Source organism: Anopheles stephensi, chromosome 2 (assembly GCF_013141755.1).
Source record: "Anopheles stephensi strain Indian chromosome 2, UCI_ANSTEP_V1.0, whole genome shotgun sequence".
NCBI lineage: Eukaryota > Metazoa > Arthropoda > Insecta > Diptera > Culicidae > Anopheles > Anopheles stephensi.
This window is the reverse complement of record NC_050202.1, coordinates 32,047,556-32,062,794: the sequence shown is the minus strand read 5'-3', so window position 1 is coordinate 32,062,794 and position 15,239 is coordinate 32,047,556. Positions and strand designations below refer to the sequence as shown.

General features: G+C 46.2%; 2 protein-coding genes across 3 annotated transcripts; both read right to left on the bottom strand.

Annotated features, from left to right (window-relative positions):
• Positions 1-4,011: 4,011 nt before the first annotated feature.
• Positions 4,012-7,979, bottom strand: LOC118504840 (E3 ubiquitin-protein ligase RMND5A). Of its 2 annotated transcripts, none has more exons than XM_036039845.1 (4): positions 6,980-7,979; positions 6,068-6,891; positions 5,684-5,838; positions 4,012-5,267 (listed from the first exon to the last, which is right to left on the bottom strand). In XM_036039845.1, exons 1-4 carry the CDS (start codon positions 7,113-7,115, stop codon positions 5,204-5,206), a joined length of 1,179 nt encoding a protein of 392 aa, XP_035895738.1. In that variant the 5' UTR covers positions 7,116-7,979; the 3' UTR covers positions 4,012-5,203. The 2 variants fall into 2 exon arrangements, with proteins under 2 accessions (XP_035895738.1, XP_035895737.1); XM_036039844.1 differs by having other exon boundaries at positions 4,012-5,285; positions 6,980-7,977.
• Positions 7,980-8,171: 192 nt separating this feature from the next.
• On the bottom strand, positions 8,172-15,130 carry LOC118504838 (putative helicase MOV-10). The gene is made up of 5 exons (XM_036039842.1): positions 14,844-15,130; positions 11,276-11,705; positions 10,597-11,208; positions 9,492-10,533; positions 8,172-9,402 (listed from the first exon to the last, which is right to left on the bottom strand). The coding sequence occupies exons 1-5, from the start codon at positions 14,872-14,874 to the stop codon at positions 9,043-9,045; spliced, it is 2,475 nt and encodes an 824-aa protein (XP_035895735.1). The 5' UTR covers positions 14,875-15,130; the 3' UTR covers positions 8,172-9,042.
• Positions 15,131-15,239: the final 109 nt, after the last annotated feature.

The window sequence follows — 15,239 nt, the reverse complement described above, 5'->3', positions numbered from 1 at the left end:
CATCTCCGGTCCGGTTTGATTCCACCTGATCCAGCCAACGAGCTCGATGTGGTCCTCTGCGCACCTTCCGTGGTCTGCATGTCCGCATCGTCAAACAGCTCAGCTAGCTCGATCGCCAGCATAGTCCAGGAGTCGTGGCCCGTAAAGGACTACCGGCGCATTTCGTGCGTTATAGGAGTCTTCTGGATCTCAGGAGTCTGCAGAGCCCGTAGTAGGCACGATTCCCCTGAACAATGCGCCTTTAGATTTCGCTGCTTACGTCGTTGTCCGAAGTTACGATCGTGCCAAGGTAGCAAATCTCCTCTACCACCTCAAAATCGTCGGCGTTATCCTACACTTCCGAGTTGTGCTCTATCACGGTCAGAGCCTCCGGCCTCGCGTTTTAGCCGGGTGTACGCCTCGCAGCCAGAGGTCCTCTCGCGATGGGCTCAGTACTTTGATGAATTGCTAAATGATCAGTTCAACGAACAGCTAGAGGCTCCACTAGCAGACGATATCATGCTACTGCCACCTAGCAGTGATGAAACACGAATGGCCATCCGTCGGCTCAAGAACAATAAGGCACCAGGCCAAGAAGAGCGACTTGTCCCATTTGTCGAAGAGATAGTCGGAAACTATCAGAGAAGATTCCGAAACGGAAAATCAACCACTGACCAGATCTTCACGATGCGGCAAATCTTGGAGAAGATGGCGGAGCAGCAGCTCCACTCCTACCATCTCTTCATTGATTTCAAAGCCGCATATGACAGCATAGCCAGGGTAAAACTGTACGAGGTAATGAGCTCTTTTGGAATCCCGGCCAAGCTTACCAGGCTTGTAAGAATGAAAATGGCCAACATAACATGTCAGGTGAAGGTGAATGGAAAACTCTCAGGACCCTTTGCTACCACCAAGGGCTTGCGCCAGGGAGATGGGCTCGCCTGTCTCCTCTTCAACCTGGTGCTAGAGAGAGCCATCCGTGACTCAGAGGTGGAAACTTCGGGGACCATCTTCTATAAGTCAATCCAGATCCTGGCATACGCTGATGACATAGACATCATTGGTTTGAGGCTCTCCTATGTAGCAGAAGCTTATCAAAGGATCGAGCGTGCGGCACAGAACCTCGGGTTGGAGATTAACGAGGCGAAAACTAAAATACCACCAGCGGCCCTGCTAACAAACACTGATTTACGCAGGGGTGATGTACAGATAGGTGACCGCACTTCCGAAGTCGTCCAAAACTTCACCTATCTGGGGTCAAAAGTCAGCACCGACAACAACATTGATGTTGAGTTACGCGCACGGGTGCTGGCTGCCAACCGGTCATACTACAGCCTGAGGAAACTTCTCCACTCTAAATACCTGTCGCGACGGACGAAGCTGGGACTGTACAGAACTTTTATAGTCCCAGTACTCACATACGCCTCTGAGACATGGACACTGTCCAAAACTGACGAAGCCCTCTTAGTCGCGTTCGAGAGGAAGATGCTCAGAAGGATTTTTGGCCCCGTATGTGTGGAAGGACAATGGAGGAGCCGCTACAACGACGAGCTCTACGAGCTGTACGATGATCTTAGTTTCGTGCAGTGAATTAGACTCGCCAGGCTCCGGTGGGCTGGTCACGTCATGAGAATGACACCGGACGACCCGGCCCGTAAAGTCCTTTAGGGCGTCCACACGGACAGAGGAGGCGTGGTAGGCCCAAATTGAGATGGAGTGATAGCGTTGTTGCGTCCGCCAGAGCGGCCGGGGCAACGGATTGGCAGACGGCGACGCTAAACCATGAGCGGTATCGAGGATTGTTACAGCAGGCCAAGAGCGCAAAGCTGTTTTTGCAAATGCAACAGGCAACAATCCGCGAGAATAAATGAATTTGACGCCTTCTCTACATCCGTGAATAAGTGTATTTTTTGTGAATTTTAGTTACACTTTTGGCAGATAAAAACTGAACGTCTTCTTTCTCTCGCTTTATGGCTGTTACCGCCGTGTGTAACGCGGTCATTCGCCCTTTCCCTTCGCTCTCTTTCTCCGGCTCTCTCTGGCTAGGTTTTTTCTCTTCGGCTGCGCTCGTGGCTCATCCTTAAGTGGCTGCGTACTTCCGCGGTCGGCTGTCATCGCACTTGACGTTGATGTTGTATTTTGTCAACAGGGGTTGTAGCGCCTGATAAGTAAGTAAGTAAGCCTCGCACACTGCCGCAGATGTCCGTCCGATGATGTCGATGTCATTCGCGAAGCCAAGGCATTGGAGAGACCGGGTGAAAATCGTCGAAGCCCGCACTTCGCATGATCGCCTTCCAGGGCGAAGTTAAGCTGTAGACAAGAGTCCGTCCGTCCCCTTGTCTTAGTCTCCGATAAGACTCGAACGCGTCTGACAGCATGTTCGACACTCTCACCTTGCGCTGCACAACGTCCATAGTGGCCCTCAACAGGCGGACCAGCACTTCGGAACGATCTGCCGTAGTGTTGGGAGCCTGTGTATGCTACGCTTTATGTGCCACTCACAAGTGACAGTCGATGTTCACCTTGATGACGTGAGCACCAGGACACAGGTAGCCCATGAGTGTCGGACTTTTCCCTCGACCGGCAACAAGGACGTATGTTATCCGTTAACTGTATTTTTGTCTGTTGTTTTTTAAGTTAAAACTAATTGTAATTTTAGCGAATAAATCGAACCTGACTACACAGAATACAAAACGTTGAGTGACTATTTGGGAAGGTCGTGGAATTCCCTCGAACGAATCCAGCTCGATAGCTTCCGACGAAATTGTAGCAAGGGGCGTAAGTTTGTAGAAGAGCATTTAAAAAAAGGTACCGAACGGAACTGGTTCATTTTTGCTAAGGAACGGGTCGTGAACCTGGTGTTCAAAAGAACCTATTTGAATATTATTTTGAAAAAAAGGATCGGAGCGGGACGGCAAAAAAGGGTATCGGAACTTTTTAGCTAGGTTTGAACTAGTGATGTGCAAATTCAGAAATCAAATCAGAAAGAGTGAATGACTTAAATCTTAGCAATGAATTAGATGACCTTTGATTTAACTCTCCGTGCCGACTAGCCACTCACTCACTGCGTTTTAACTCACTCATGAGTTAAATAACTCATTGGGGATTTAACTCTCCGTGCCAACTAACCACTCACTCACCTCGTTTTTAGTCACTCGCTTCGTTTTAACTCACTCACCTCGTTTTTACTCACTCACCTCGTTTTTAGTCACTCGCCTCGTTTTAACTCACTCACCTCGTTTTTACTCACTCACCTCGTTTCTATTCACTAGAGAGTTAAATATCGTATTGGCATATCGCGAATTCATTCCGATGCTCATTAACATTTTTTTGCTTCATTAACATTTTGCGATGCATTAACAAAGTTTTGCCCAAAGATCGCTTCGATATCATACAATAACTGACGAGCAGTATAGTTGAAAATTTTAATGCGGCCGTACACACAAGCGAAAGATCTACACAGTCCCTTTTAAAATATTTTTTTTTATGAACAATCTACTCTTCGGCTCGTTACTGTATTGTATTTTCTTAAATCATCGAGTGATCATGACCAATGCGATATGCCGATAGGATATTTTACTCTCTAGTGAGTAAAAACGAAGTGAGTGAGTGGTTAGTTGGCATGGAGAGCTAAATCATTTTTCAAGAATAAACTCTTAAAGAGTGAGTATAAGATGTAACTCACTATTATAACTCATTCACTCTGATTTAATTCACGCTACTGAGAGGTTATTCCCATCACTAGTTTGAACCGGGAACGGCCAACACTAGTCTATTTCGGCTGAACCGAATTTTTTCGGCAAATTTTTAATCATCTTGAATTAGCATGAGCTAATTAAAATTAGTTACCAAGTCGCATCAGTTTCTGTAGACTTCTGGTGGCAAATCCAGTTCCCCCATCCTTCATTCCACGTTCGTTGCAAAATATTTGTCCATCGAATTCTACAATTCCGTTGAAATGGGTAGCCCCCAACCGCCACTACTGTCCTGCCGGTGTCGGACAGATGTAGGAAAACTCCCCGGGTCGACACGTTTTCTTCCTATACTCGTGGATTTTCTTTATTTGTCGTCAGTAAAAATATAATATATTTGTTTATACACATATATTTACAGCCTTTCCCTGCCTCTTTTCACCCACCCTAAAGCACCATTTGATGAAGCGGCAGTCGTGTGGTGTCGTAAGGGGACCGTTGTTTATGTCGTTCGATCTCGTGTTCCTTCCTCAGTTAGCGGTTCTCCACGGTTGGACCTTCCCTTTGTGTACAACAGAAGCATGCAAGCTTTAGCATTAAAATAGTGTTTGTGTGTGTGTATGTGGTGTGGTGTGCTACATTAAATTTACCATTCCTCGTTTTACTAACTAACTCTTTCTATTCTGCTTTACCATTTCTTCAACCGCTCGCGATACTACCGCGCTAGCAGAGACGGACCGTTTTCTGTTCTGTTCCCACGCGTTCGTGGTAGCGAATGAATTACCTTCGTCTCGGCATTCTCTTTCAGAGAAAATGTTAGCAACACATTTGAAACGCTAATAAACAACAAATAATCACACACACACATTAGGAAGAAAGACTGAGGTACTGCGCTGCATACAACTAAAACATCAATTCACTCATAAGGGCAACGGAGCCTTCTCTCCTCCTAGCCGAGTGTAATGAGCGACAATAATTGAACACAAAAACAGAAACACAGCTCACAATCCAAGGTACACACCACCAATAAGAAACAAACAAAAAAAAGCTATACGAAAGTGGAAGAGTTCCTAGCCAATCGTATCTAATCAATCTTTACCTTTTCTACTCCACACTTTCCCATCGAAAATGCGAACAATTTTCTCAAGCGTTCGTAAAGTGTTTGCTAAAGTTCCCTCCTTTTAAAACGTAACTATTCAGCATATATGCATATCATTGCATCTTAACATATCCATCGCTTCGATCTCTTCGATCCTAATTGCCTTGATCATTATTCTCACTGGAGAGAAAAACGCCTTTCGCTTCCGATCATTTTCTTCTACGACGTCCTAGCCGCTTTACGAGAGGTCGATCCGCCAATCGGAATCAAATCCCCGAACAACGACGATAACGCCAACTTGCGGGGTGTACACACCATGCATCTCACGATCGTGCAGCCATCGGATAAATGGTGCCAGCTGGGGCGGGGGAAGGGGTGAGAAGATAACACACAGGAAACAGAAATATGCACCAACGGCGTGTGCAAAGCAGGCTCAGAAGTAAATCAGCTTGGCATCCGATGGGCACTGCTCCATGGGACAGTAGGGACACTTTAATCTGAAAGAATTGTTCATTCTGGAACAGTTAGTTGATGGTGAGACGATTGTGTGTCGGGGGCGAAAGGGGTGTGTACAGAGAAGCAACACAAGAAAAAGGACACACGGACAGGAGGATGAAGGAATGCATGGGACACGTATTGGGGGGGGGGCATGTATATTGGATTGTTGTGGACGGTTGCGGTTACACGGGCATCGATGTCGTCGTTGGTGGCACCGGCGTCGTCCCCGCGATCGTGATAGAAAGAGAGAATGAAAAGAAAAGTAAAGGTAGGTGGTGAACGAGCAGATTATCTAAAAAAGTGTCAACAACAATGCAATGTGGAACAGGAAGGCAAAGGGGGAAAAGGGGAATACAATGGCAGCGGGAAGGGATTGGGCAAAAACGACGATTGGGCAGGAATGCTGGATGCTTACATCGGTCCATTGCTAAGTTTGTTCAGGGCATCGCGTGATATGACGTGACCGCAGAGCAGCTTCATTGGCGGATTGTCTTCGGAACTCTGCTGTCGCAGAATCGGACACGCAAAGATGGAGTGAAACCGGTTCTCTGGCTCTAAGTCGATCTCAATCTGCGGGAAAGAAGAATGGAATGTTGGGGAAATTATTAGAAAATATGCAATATCGGATCCTTTTCGGGGTCAATCAAAGCAATCCATATGCGCTTAACAGCCGTTGCCATGGTGACAGCACGTCAGAATCAACCAAAAGATCACGAAACCGCTTGGCGGGTATCTTCAATTGCGTTTCAAAGTATTCAACAGTACACAGGAAGGTAATCACAGCGATACAACTACTTACAGGCAGCTCATCACGACCGTTCCAAATGCCCGTCACCTGGCGCGACATCATCACCTGCTTGAGATTAAGCAATGCCGGCAGTGCGGTACAGCCCGCATTAACAATCACGGACAGTGGCGAATCCTTGTTGATGCCCAGCAGTTGGCAGGCATCCTTCAGAAAGACGTCCGCCGTCTCGATCCACATTTCGGGCGCGGTGAGGTACTTGTACGGTGAGTTGTGTATCCCAATCTGCAGGTAGATGAGCGTCCCCATCAGGATCTGGATGTCCTTCTCGAAGCGCCGCACAAACTTGGCAAAGTTGGTCCGTGCGTACGCAATCGCTTCCGTTTGCGCCTGCACACCGCCGTTCAGTATTTGCATGAACGCCAAGCGGTGCAGCTTAAATTCCAGCGTGCTGTTGCGCGCATCCAGCTCGGCCGAATAGCGCCCGGCCCAGTCGAGTGCGGGCGCCAGGTTGCCCGTATGTATCGCTTCCCAGATGCGGTGCAGCTCGGCGTACGGTTCCGGCACAATGTCTTCCGCCGGCAGGCCCGACTCCTTTATTAGCGCGTCGGCCACATCGTCCATGCCCTGGCGGTAGAAGTGCTGGGCCATGATTTTGTTCAACAGCATCACATTCCGCTCCGTCTGGAACACGTCCGTGCGCGAGGTGGCCGTAAAGTCGGCCACAAAGTTACGGTCGATCGCTTTGCCCACCTTGCTGACGGTGCCGTGCAGATCGCGATGTTCCGTCGTGAGACGCTGCAATTTGTCCTTTGTCTTCGTGAGAGCCTCGTTCAGCACATCCACCTGTCCGGCCGTAACCTTATTGTCCGGGTTGCCTAAAAAGCAGGTGGAAAATTGTATGATGGCACATTTTCAACTTGATTGAAAAGAGTTTTTGTGAGAAAAAAAACACACACACGCTACCTTCCGAGATTGATGACCGAAGCTTCTCGATGAGCGAAATCACATCGCCGATAATACGCTGCGAGTGGTCGTTAATAGCGGAAAATTTGTTGATCACTTTCTCCACCTCTTTCTCGACGGCGGCACAGGATTCCATCGTGTTGTCTCGGCGTTTCCAGGCAAAGGAGCAACAACAGCAAAAACACTACACTAACAGCTTGCTTTGTTTTGACGTGCTTCAGATCCACTCTCTCGCAAGAAGGTTCAGATGGTTTGGGATTTGTTTTTACTCCGAACAGTAAATGAGCCCGTCGTTTTTCCGTGCGTGAAGGGAAATGGAAACTGCGTAGCGGTGGTTCGAATGGGTGGAACGTGTGGTGGAACGAATGGAGTGGCGGTTCCCTTCTCAAGCTGTAGCAACAGTCGCAAAACAACACACACTTGCACCAGCGTGTTCGCCTGCCTCTCCTTCACTCATCGATGTGTTATTTATGCTTTCTTCTTAACGTTTCGCTACCTTTTTGCAGCACACATAATACAGACAACAAAGAAACAGCAGCAACCACCACCAAACTTCGTCCCAAAAGCTGTCCGCTTAACGTGCGCTTCGCCACTACTCGGTGCCTACGCGATGCCAGCAGTAATAACGAGACACGTAAATAACAGTCCTACATATCAATGTTCCACTGTGGCACTTTGTAAGGTGGCCCTTTTTCAACACACGAGTTGCGTATTACACTGGCCTATTGGTAATTTCGATACTTTACGCCACTGCTATTGTTGCCATCTTCGTCATCGTCGTCGTCGTCGTTGTGTACGAAAATCGACTCTTGGCCTTCCTTTCTCGCAACTCGTTTACTGATTTTGCTGGCACGACACCTAGACACCCTCTTTTCCGCCACCGAAATCACTGCAGAGCGAGATGATTTTTCACAGCACAGGATTTATTTCCGAAATCATCCACTTTCCATTGAATGATGTCTTACTATTGTTATTTTTCTTATTACTCTCTTTGAGAAGCACACACTGGGTGTGTCGGTGGCCATGATGGGTGAATACTTGTGCAATATAAAACACCTAGGCAGGGTTTGTCAAGCACTGTGCTAAAGCAACATTCGAAATTTTTGAGCGATTTAGTACAGCTTGACTCCTTTTAGAACAAGAATCTAAAAAAATCGTTACAACGACGGGTGCTAACGCGAATCTTTGTTGAGTTTGCTATCTTTATTAATTTTTACAGTCTCTTTTTCATGTATGAACTATTTAACTATGTTTAACGTTTTACCTGAATTTTTATTGCTGTCTTTTTCGAGCTGGAAGACGCCAGCAAAGGTTAACTGTGTGTTAAGACACTTGGGTCGCCGATCTTCACATCGCAAGACCGGAGATCGTACCTCATGCAGATCGTTTCCCCGCCGTACGAAGAACTGATTATCCAGTAACGGGTGTACTTAGTCATGGGAGCCAATATTGGCAGACCCAGACCATTAAAAAAATTTAGAGCCAAAGAAGAAACAGGACGAGAAGAGACTATTCTGCTGACTATTGAGATTCCCAAGTGGGGGGCCTAAGGTGCAAGTGATAAAACTGTACATTTCACTTGTTAACCACATAATATGAATTCAACAAAAACCCTTTCGGGAGAGAATTTTTATTCTGAAGTCGTACAAAAAGATGATAAGTTTATAAATCCTAATCAGTGTTAGGCTTAACACGGATTACCAAGTCTTCTCCAATAATGGGCAGCATACTGCTAGTGAACCATGGAAAGAATAAGACGAAGAGTGCACACGTTCAATCTCGAATCAATCGTGCTTTTTTCCATTACTCATTTCGCATTTCAGCAACACATTGCCCAAAACCTTGGAAATTGTTATATCATTTCATGTCCTCACAGAATAATGCGCGTTCGTGTCTCCAGTTGATTCAGTACATTAATACTACTTCTATGCTATTTTTAACATTATAATTAACCCCCCATAAGTACTGTGGAAATAGTTTGTCATTTAACGAGTTAAGGCAAATAATACTAACCTAATATCGGTGGTCCCCCTTTACGCCCCCGTGAGGCTTTCGCAGCATCGTTAGGCAAAATTCCACCCATTACTCGGTTCCACCTCGTCCGTTTGTTCCGAAATAGGTTCGTTACAGTTAAATATTTTACCCGCGATTGCCTTGTTTGCTCTAATAAGTTTCAAAAATTTGTACCATGTGCGGTCCTTCATCAAATTCGCCGGATTACCGACGATAATGGTGAGTGCTTGGGCACGGGTCAGCGCCACGTTCAATCGTCTAGCATCGGCCAAAAAGCCGACCGTGGTACGATTCGAACGCACGGTCGATATGATGATCACCGCTTTCTCGCGCCCCTGATACTGTTCTGCCGAGCCTACAGCGATGTTATCCAGACCGAGCATCGAAAGGCCATTCGTAATGAACTCCACCTGAAAAGAGAGCGGACAAAAGACAACCCAGTATACAGTAAAGACCGTCGTTTCTGGTAGCTAACAGTAAACGGAAGATACATATGTACCTGGCTGGAGTAGGGCGTCACAATTCCGATGTCTTCCTGCTGCAGGATACGGCCATTGATTTGTTCCTTCAGCAGCAGCTGCACATACTCGTACACCTTGTTCGCTTCCTGCACATTCCAGTAGCTGAGCGTGAGGGCGTCCTTCTGCATGTAGCCAATGACCGAGTGGAAAATCATGGGAAACGCGCGATTCGGAAGCCGGTGCCAGTTGACGGCCCAGTTGATAATGGCGGGATCTCCTTTCGCTCGCAGCTCACCGTCGTAGAACTGTTCGTTGGAAAACTGGAACAGCGCACCGTGCGACCGGTAGTTGTCCAGCAGCTTCGTCACCCTGTTCGGGTTGTACTCGTTGTTGTTCAGGTCTTTCTGATAGATCGTCAAATTCATCAGCCGCTCCAGCAGCGAAACGTCGTGGGGCGTGTTTCGCAAATAGGGCATGCGAGTGACCGGACCGAGCTGCTTCGGATCACCGGCAAGCACGACGCTGGCATGCAGCGTTCCACTGCCAGTGTCCGTGCCCACGCATCCGATCGGTACGAGCGCGGACAGTTCCTTGCAGCTGCCACACTCGTCGATGAAGATGTAGTCGTACATGCTGCGGTCGACATGTAGTTGCAGCAAACGCGCACTGATCATCACCGTGCAGACGAGGATGCGCGTTTGGGTAAAGTCCTGCGCTGACGGTGTTTCGTATTTGCCGTAGTGCATGTTCGACACCTCCATCACCTTCAAATCCATCCCGTGAATGTCCCGTTCCGTAGTGAGGGAAAAGTAGCGAAAAATGTCCGTGCTCGGCACGTACTTCAGCAGCCGTCTGGTCAGCTCGTTGCAGGCAAAGTTCGATGTTGCCGTCACGAGGATGCGCGATTTCTTTCGCAGCTTCCATATCTGCAGCACCGCCTCAACAATGGTGCATGTTTTGCCCGTGCCGGGTGGACCGAACAGGATGTACGGTGCCGGATAGGCCGTTCGGTTGATGATGTTTTCGATCGCCTGTTTCTGCTGCTGGTTTGTGGCAATGCACTCTTGAAACCATTCGAACCTGTAACGAACAATCGCAAAGCTCAAAGATTAAGAAAGCTAAACTGTACTTCAAAATACCCACTGGGTAATGAGCTCTTCCTTGAACACTTTTTTGGTGGTTTTGGCCGATGCTGCAGTGGTGTCCGGTCCGGGGAACAGTACACTGTTGAGATCGAGACGGCACACGTGATTTAAAGCCATATACTCCATTTTAAACTGTGTACGGTTTAGTGGAAACACGATCCGCACCGAGTGCAGCTTTCTGAGCGGAATTTCGGTTTGAATGATAAGGCAGGAACTACGGTCGATGATTTTTCCGCGCGTGATGGTTGATTTACTCAGATCGCTAAACACTTGCACGTGGCATCCAACGTCCAGCAGCACTGGCGGCACTTTAAACTGGTCGATCGAGAGCAGGTACTCGTTGGGCAGCGTCTCCTCCAGATTGGCATTCTCGATCGTGTACCGCTCCATCTGCAGCTGGCTGTCGAATTCGTCGATCTGGTTCAGCATTCGCAAATAGTCCACGTAGTTCGATTGGTCGAGCTTTTCCTCGCGGTACTTTACAAACCGTTCCAGCCAAAGGCTAGCATTGCGGCTGTAGTGTTGATTCACGAGAAAGCCGTTCAGGTAAACCTCCTTCACGTACTCCGGCACCTCAAATACTGGTAATTTCGTCAAGTTTATCGGCAGGCTGGAAGAAGAAACAGTCGACATTACACGAACCCGCGCATCGTACCCCCGCTCACGATCATACACACCCGCGAGGTTTTCTCGGTGATAGCAGATTAATCAGTACCGTTTCGCGCAACCGGAAGTTGGTGCCGAGAACGTCACACAGCAGCACCACTTCGTACGATCGATCCTCCTTTTCGTGGATCTCTTTTTCCATCGTAAACTCGTACCCGGGCACCATGCGCACCACGCCATCGAACAGCGACACACGCAGCCTCCTTCCGTAGTACAGGTAGATCCAGCGAAGTATCAGCACCTGAGGGCACAGATTCTGCACGTTTACTACAACCATCGATTCGCGTATGCTAAACTCGACCGTCATCCGAAAGATGGGCTTCGGTACGGTGATTGGTTCTGCAAACTCGGGCGCATTGAGTGCCGATCCGATCCATTGCAGCACGCACCGTGTCTTGCCAACAATGCTGAGCACGTTTGGTTTGTACTTTTTTATCCTGCCTGTGTGAAGAGAAAAGCATAGATTACGGTGAGATTAGCATTAGCAGCAAAACTTTACATTTGAATGCCTAGATTCATAGCAAATAATTTTAATTCTAGATACGAACGGAGGATTGAAATGGCCCTCCTAAAACATAAGGGAAAGTTATTTAAATCGAAAACGAAACGATCAGTAGAAGCAAGTGGAAGTCTGAATCTAGCAAAGAGCATTGAAAGCCAAACGATATGCGAAAGAAATAGGAATAATAATCATTGGGGACGATTGCGAAGGAAGCATAGAAACGTATCAAAAAAGGGTCCTCATCAGCGCAACTGGCCAACATGTAGACTGGTAAGGGAAGAGGTAGATGATGGTCGGTGATGAAATATGCCCCATCCCTCCCCGGGCGTTGCGGTGTCCATGTGAACCCTGGTAGCCGATTTTTTTTAAATATTCGTTTTGATTTTGGAATTTGATTTGTACGGTTTGTAGGGGGGCTTTGCTGTATAGCTCTGTACGAATTTGCTCAAGCATAGTGTTGGAAACTCTATAGCCCGGCAACAGTGGCTTCGTAGGTTTGCCCCAATCCATGATCAGAATCGAATCATATGCTGAATAACTTAAAAAGGAAGTATATTTTGATATTATATTCTTGATTTAGATGTAGTATTATGAATTGTATTTTGTATTATACTACAATGCATTAAAAGTATGCTTAATGCAAATCAAAATAGCTTTTAATGAAATAGGCTGATTTTAACGATTTGGAATGCGATCGTTTGTTCTACCGACCTTTAGTATTATGATCGCCTTTAGTATTATGCAAGCTATATATTGACAATATTTTATAAAATGGCAAAAAATAGTGGATAAATTGCTTTACAGATTTATTAAATTACAGATTGATAGTAACAATTTACCGCAGAGGAAAAATGTTAAAAGCTGGATATGCTTTCAATGCCATTTTACACCATTTTTTCACTAACGAATGAGTCTCAGAAAAATTTATAATTTTTCAAATCAACCCTTTTTAAAGTTTGATTTTTATTCTGCTAACTAAAATTAAATTTAAAAATACAATATAAAAATGAAAAACATGATTAGGTAAATCATGCTCGTAACAACCAGAACTTAATTCGAAACGGTGTGTTTCTGCACTGTTCGGCTCACCAGAGTGCTGTTCCGTTTCCCTTTCTGATTGCTGGTCTCCATTTGTGGATCCTTACATCAGCTTACAAGTACGCACGATCCTGCTTCACGCACCCAGTGGTGAACTAGTATTGAAAAAATTAGGATATAAATTTGGGCATCGATGGCCAGTCAAATCGTTCCGGACGCGAGTCCAAGTCCAAAAGCGAACTCGAATGCTTCTGAACAACAATATTTGGGGTTTTGATAGCCTCATCTAGTCACAAGTACGAACAATTCTATATGATCTTTGGTCGTGAGGGCCTGGTGCCTTCGTCCATCTAAACCTTGATCTCGGGGCAAAATAAATCCATCCTAATGGTCGTTAATCGTTAATAAAAGAGAGACCCAACATTCCTCAGGAGTGTTCTATAGTTTGGTTTTTGTATCGCTCTATTGGAAGAAGGTCTTTCAAACATGCTATGGCTAGCTAACACGGAGAGGATCAACTGATTTTCATGCGCCAGAAGAAAGAGCTGAGAACATGCAAACATTAAAGCGATAGTTGTTGATTCTGCAGTACCGGAATAACTCCCCTTGGACAAAGCTTCTGTTTTTTTTTGTACCTAAATATGGCGTTCAATCAGCAGCATTAGACACTTCAAATGATCATCAGAACGGAAACGATTAGATTACAAAGTAAGCTACACTTTTGTTATCATCCAGTGGGAAGTGTTCGTGTTCGGAAACTGCCAACGCGGTTTTATTTACAAACTATGTCCGTTCGGAACGCGATTCTCTGAACATTGTTTATGGTGCATGATGTGAGAGACGAGAGCGCGATCTGGTCTGCTTATGCTTTGCTCAGCATATTTCTCCACAAGTGCTTCTTCCCTTTGGCAAGTGTTCAGAACGCATGCGAAGAGTAACAAGTGGTTGAGGTTGAAGATTGCCTGCTCCAAAGCCAAGCACGGTTAATCACTACTGCCTATTTATGTCGCACAACACATTTGGTTTGGTAAGAAAAGTCACAAGCAGCGGAGGAGATGTGATTCAAATAATTGAATCTGTTGTAAATCAAAACAACGCATACGGAGGCAGAGAGTTCTAGTTCCGATACACTAGTTCGGTCTTCCGTAGTTTGTATCAAATTAGAATAGCAGCACAAGACATGCTACTACAAATACGTGAAGAAGACTAGGAAAAAGGAATTTACAATTTATCGGTTGCCATGGAAATGAGATCGGCGTAGCACGCCGCGCAATATTCTGCCCCTGCTTCCTAGAGTTGCCGCGACTGTGCGCTTCCAACCTATCACTCCTCCCCTCCATTTATTCCACCTTCCACGACCACAATTAACCATTCGCGGAAAGAAAACGCGATAAGCGATTAGCGACTTCCGCGCAGAACAAAGCGAAAAAAAGCGCACTAAATCAACGCGCAACAGCAAACGTTACATGATGCTTCGGTTTGTATTACGATCTTTGATTTCCTTTGCCCACATACATATCTTATCTTTAAATCTGTTTGTTGCATTTCTCCTGTTGCTGCTTGATTGAATTGATTTTTGAACGATGCGATAGAGATCAAACAGTGGAATGCAAAGTATGGCAACGGAATATTCATACCCGATGCGTGTGTGTGTGTGTGTGTTTGTTTGCGAGACGAATTTTATGAGTCAAGATATAAAACCGACCCATTCTTCATTTCGGTGCAGCAAAAAAAAAACTGCATATTCACAAGGGCGAACAATCAGAAATAAACAATAACGAGCGAGCGAGACGGTACATCCCCCCGAAAAACCGTACACAATAAATATCGCCCATGACTCATCACCATTGGTTACTTGCGGTGGATATTGGCGATCGTGTTTTGTTTTGTTTTGTTAGGTTTTGCACACAGTTCGATTCCTTGCGTACGTATTGATTTTCGACAACATTTCTGACTATTTCGCGACAGGCAAGATGTGTAAGCGTCACGAATTAACTTTATACTACCAAAAAACAACAGATCGTGCCGCCGTTCACTACCTTTGTTAGCGGTTGCACCCGCGCCAGCCATGATCGATGCACGTACGCCGCTCACCAGTATCGGGATACTTGAGATGTGTTTATCGCTCGATTACCAACCACTTCACTTCACCGTGCGAAAGCACAAGCACTGCAGTTTAGATGCACATTTAGTTTAGCAGCACCGACCGTATCTGCCGCCGTCCGTCGTCCGTTTGTCACATTGAATTCCAGCACACTAAGCTACGACGCACCGGGACGCAAGCGTTGCCGGCATACACTAATACGGCTATGCAGCTCGCGCCAAACAACGACCTACGTGCAAGTGTTGATATGCTGCAGGCCCGAACACACGTAAGCAATTTTGTGCTTTGCGTCGCAATCCATGGTGAAGAAAAATAGAAATAATCAAAATAA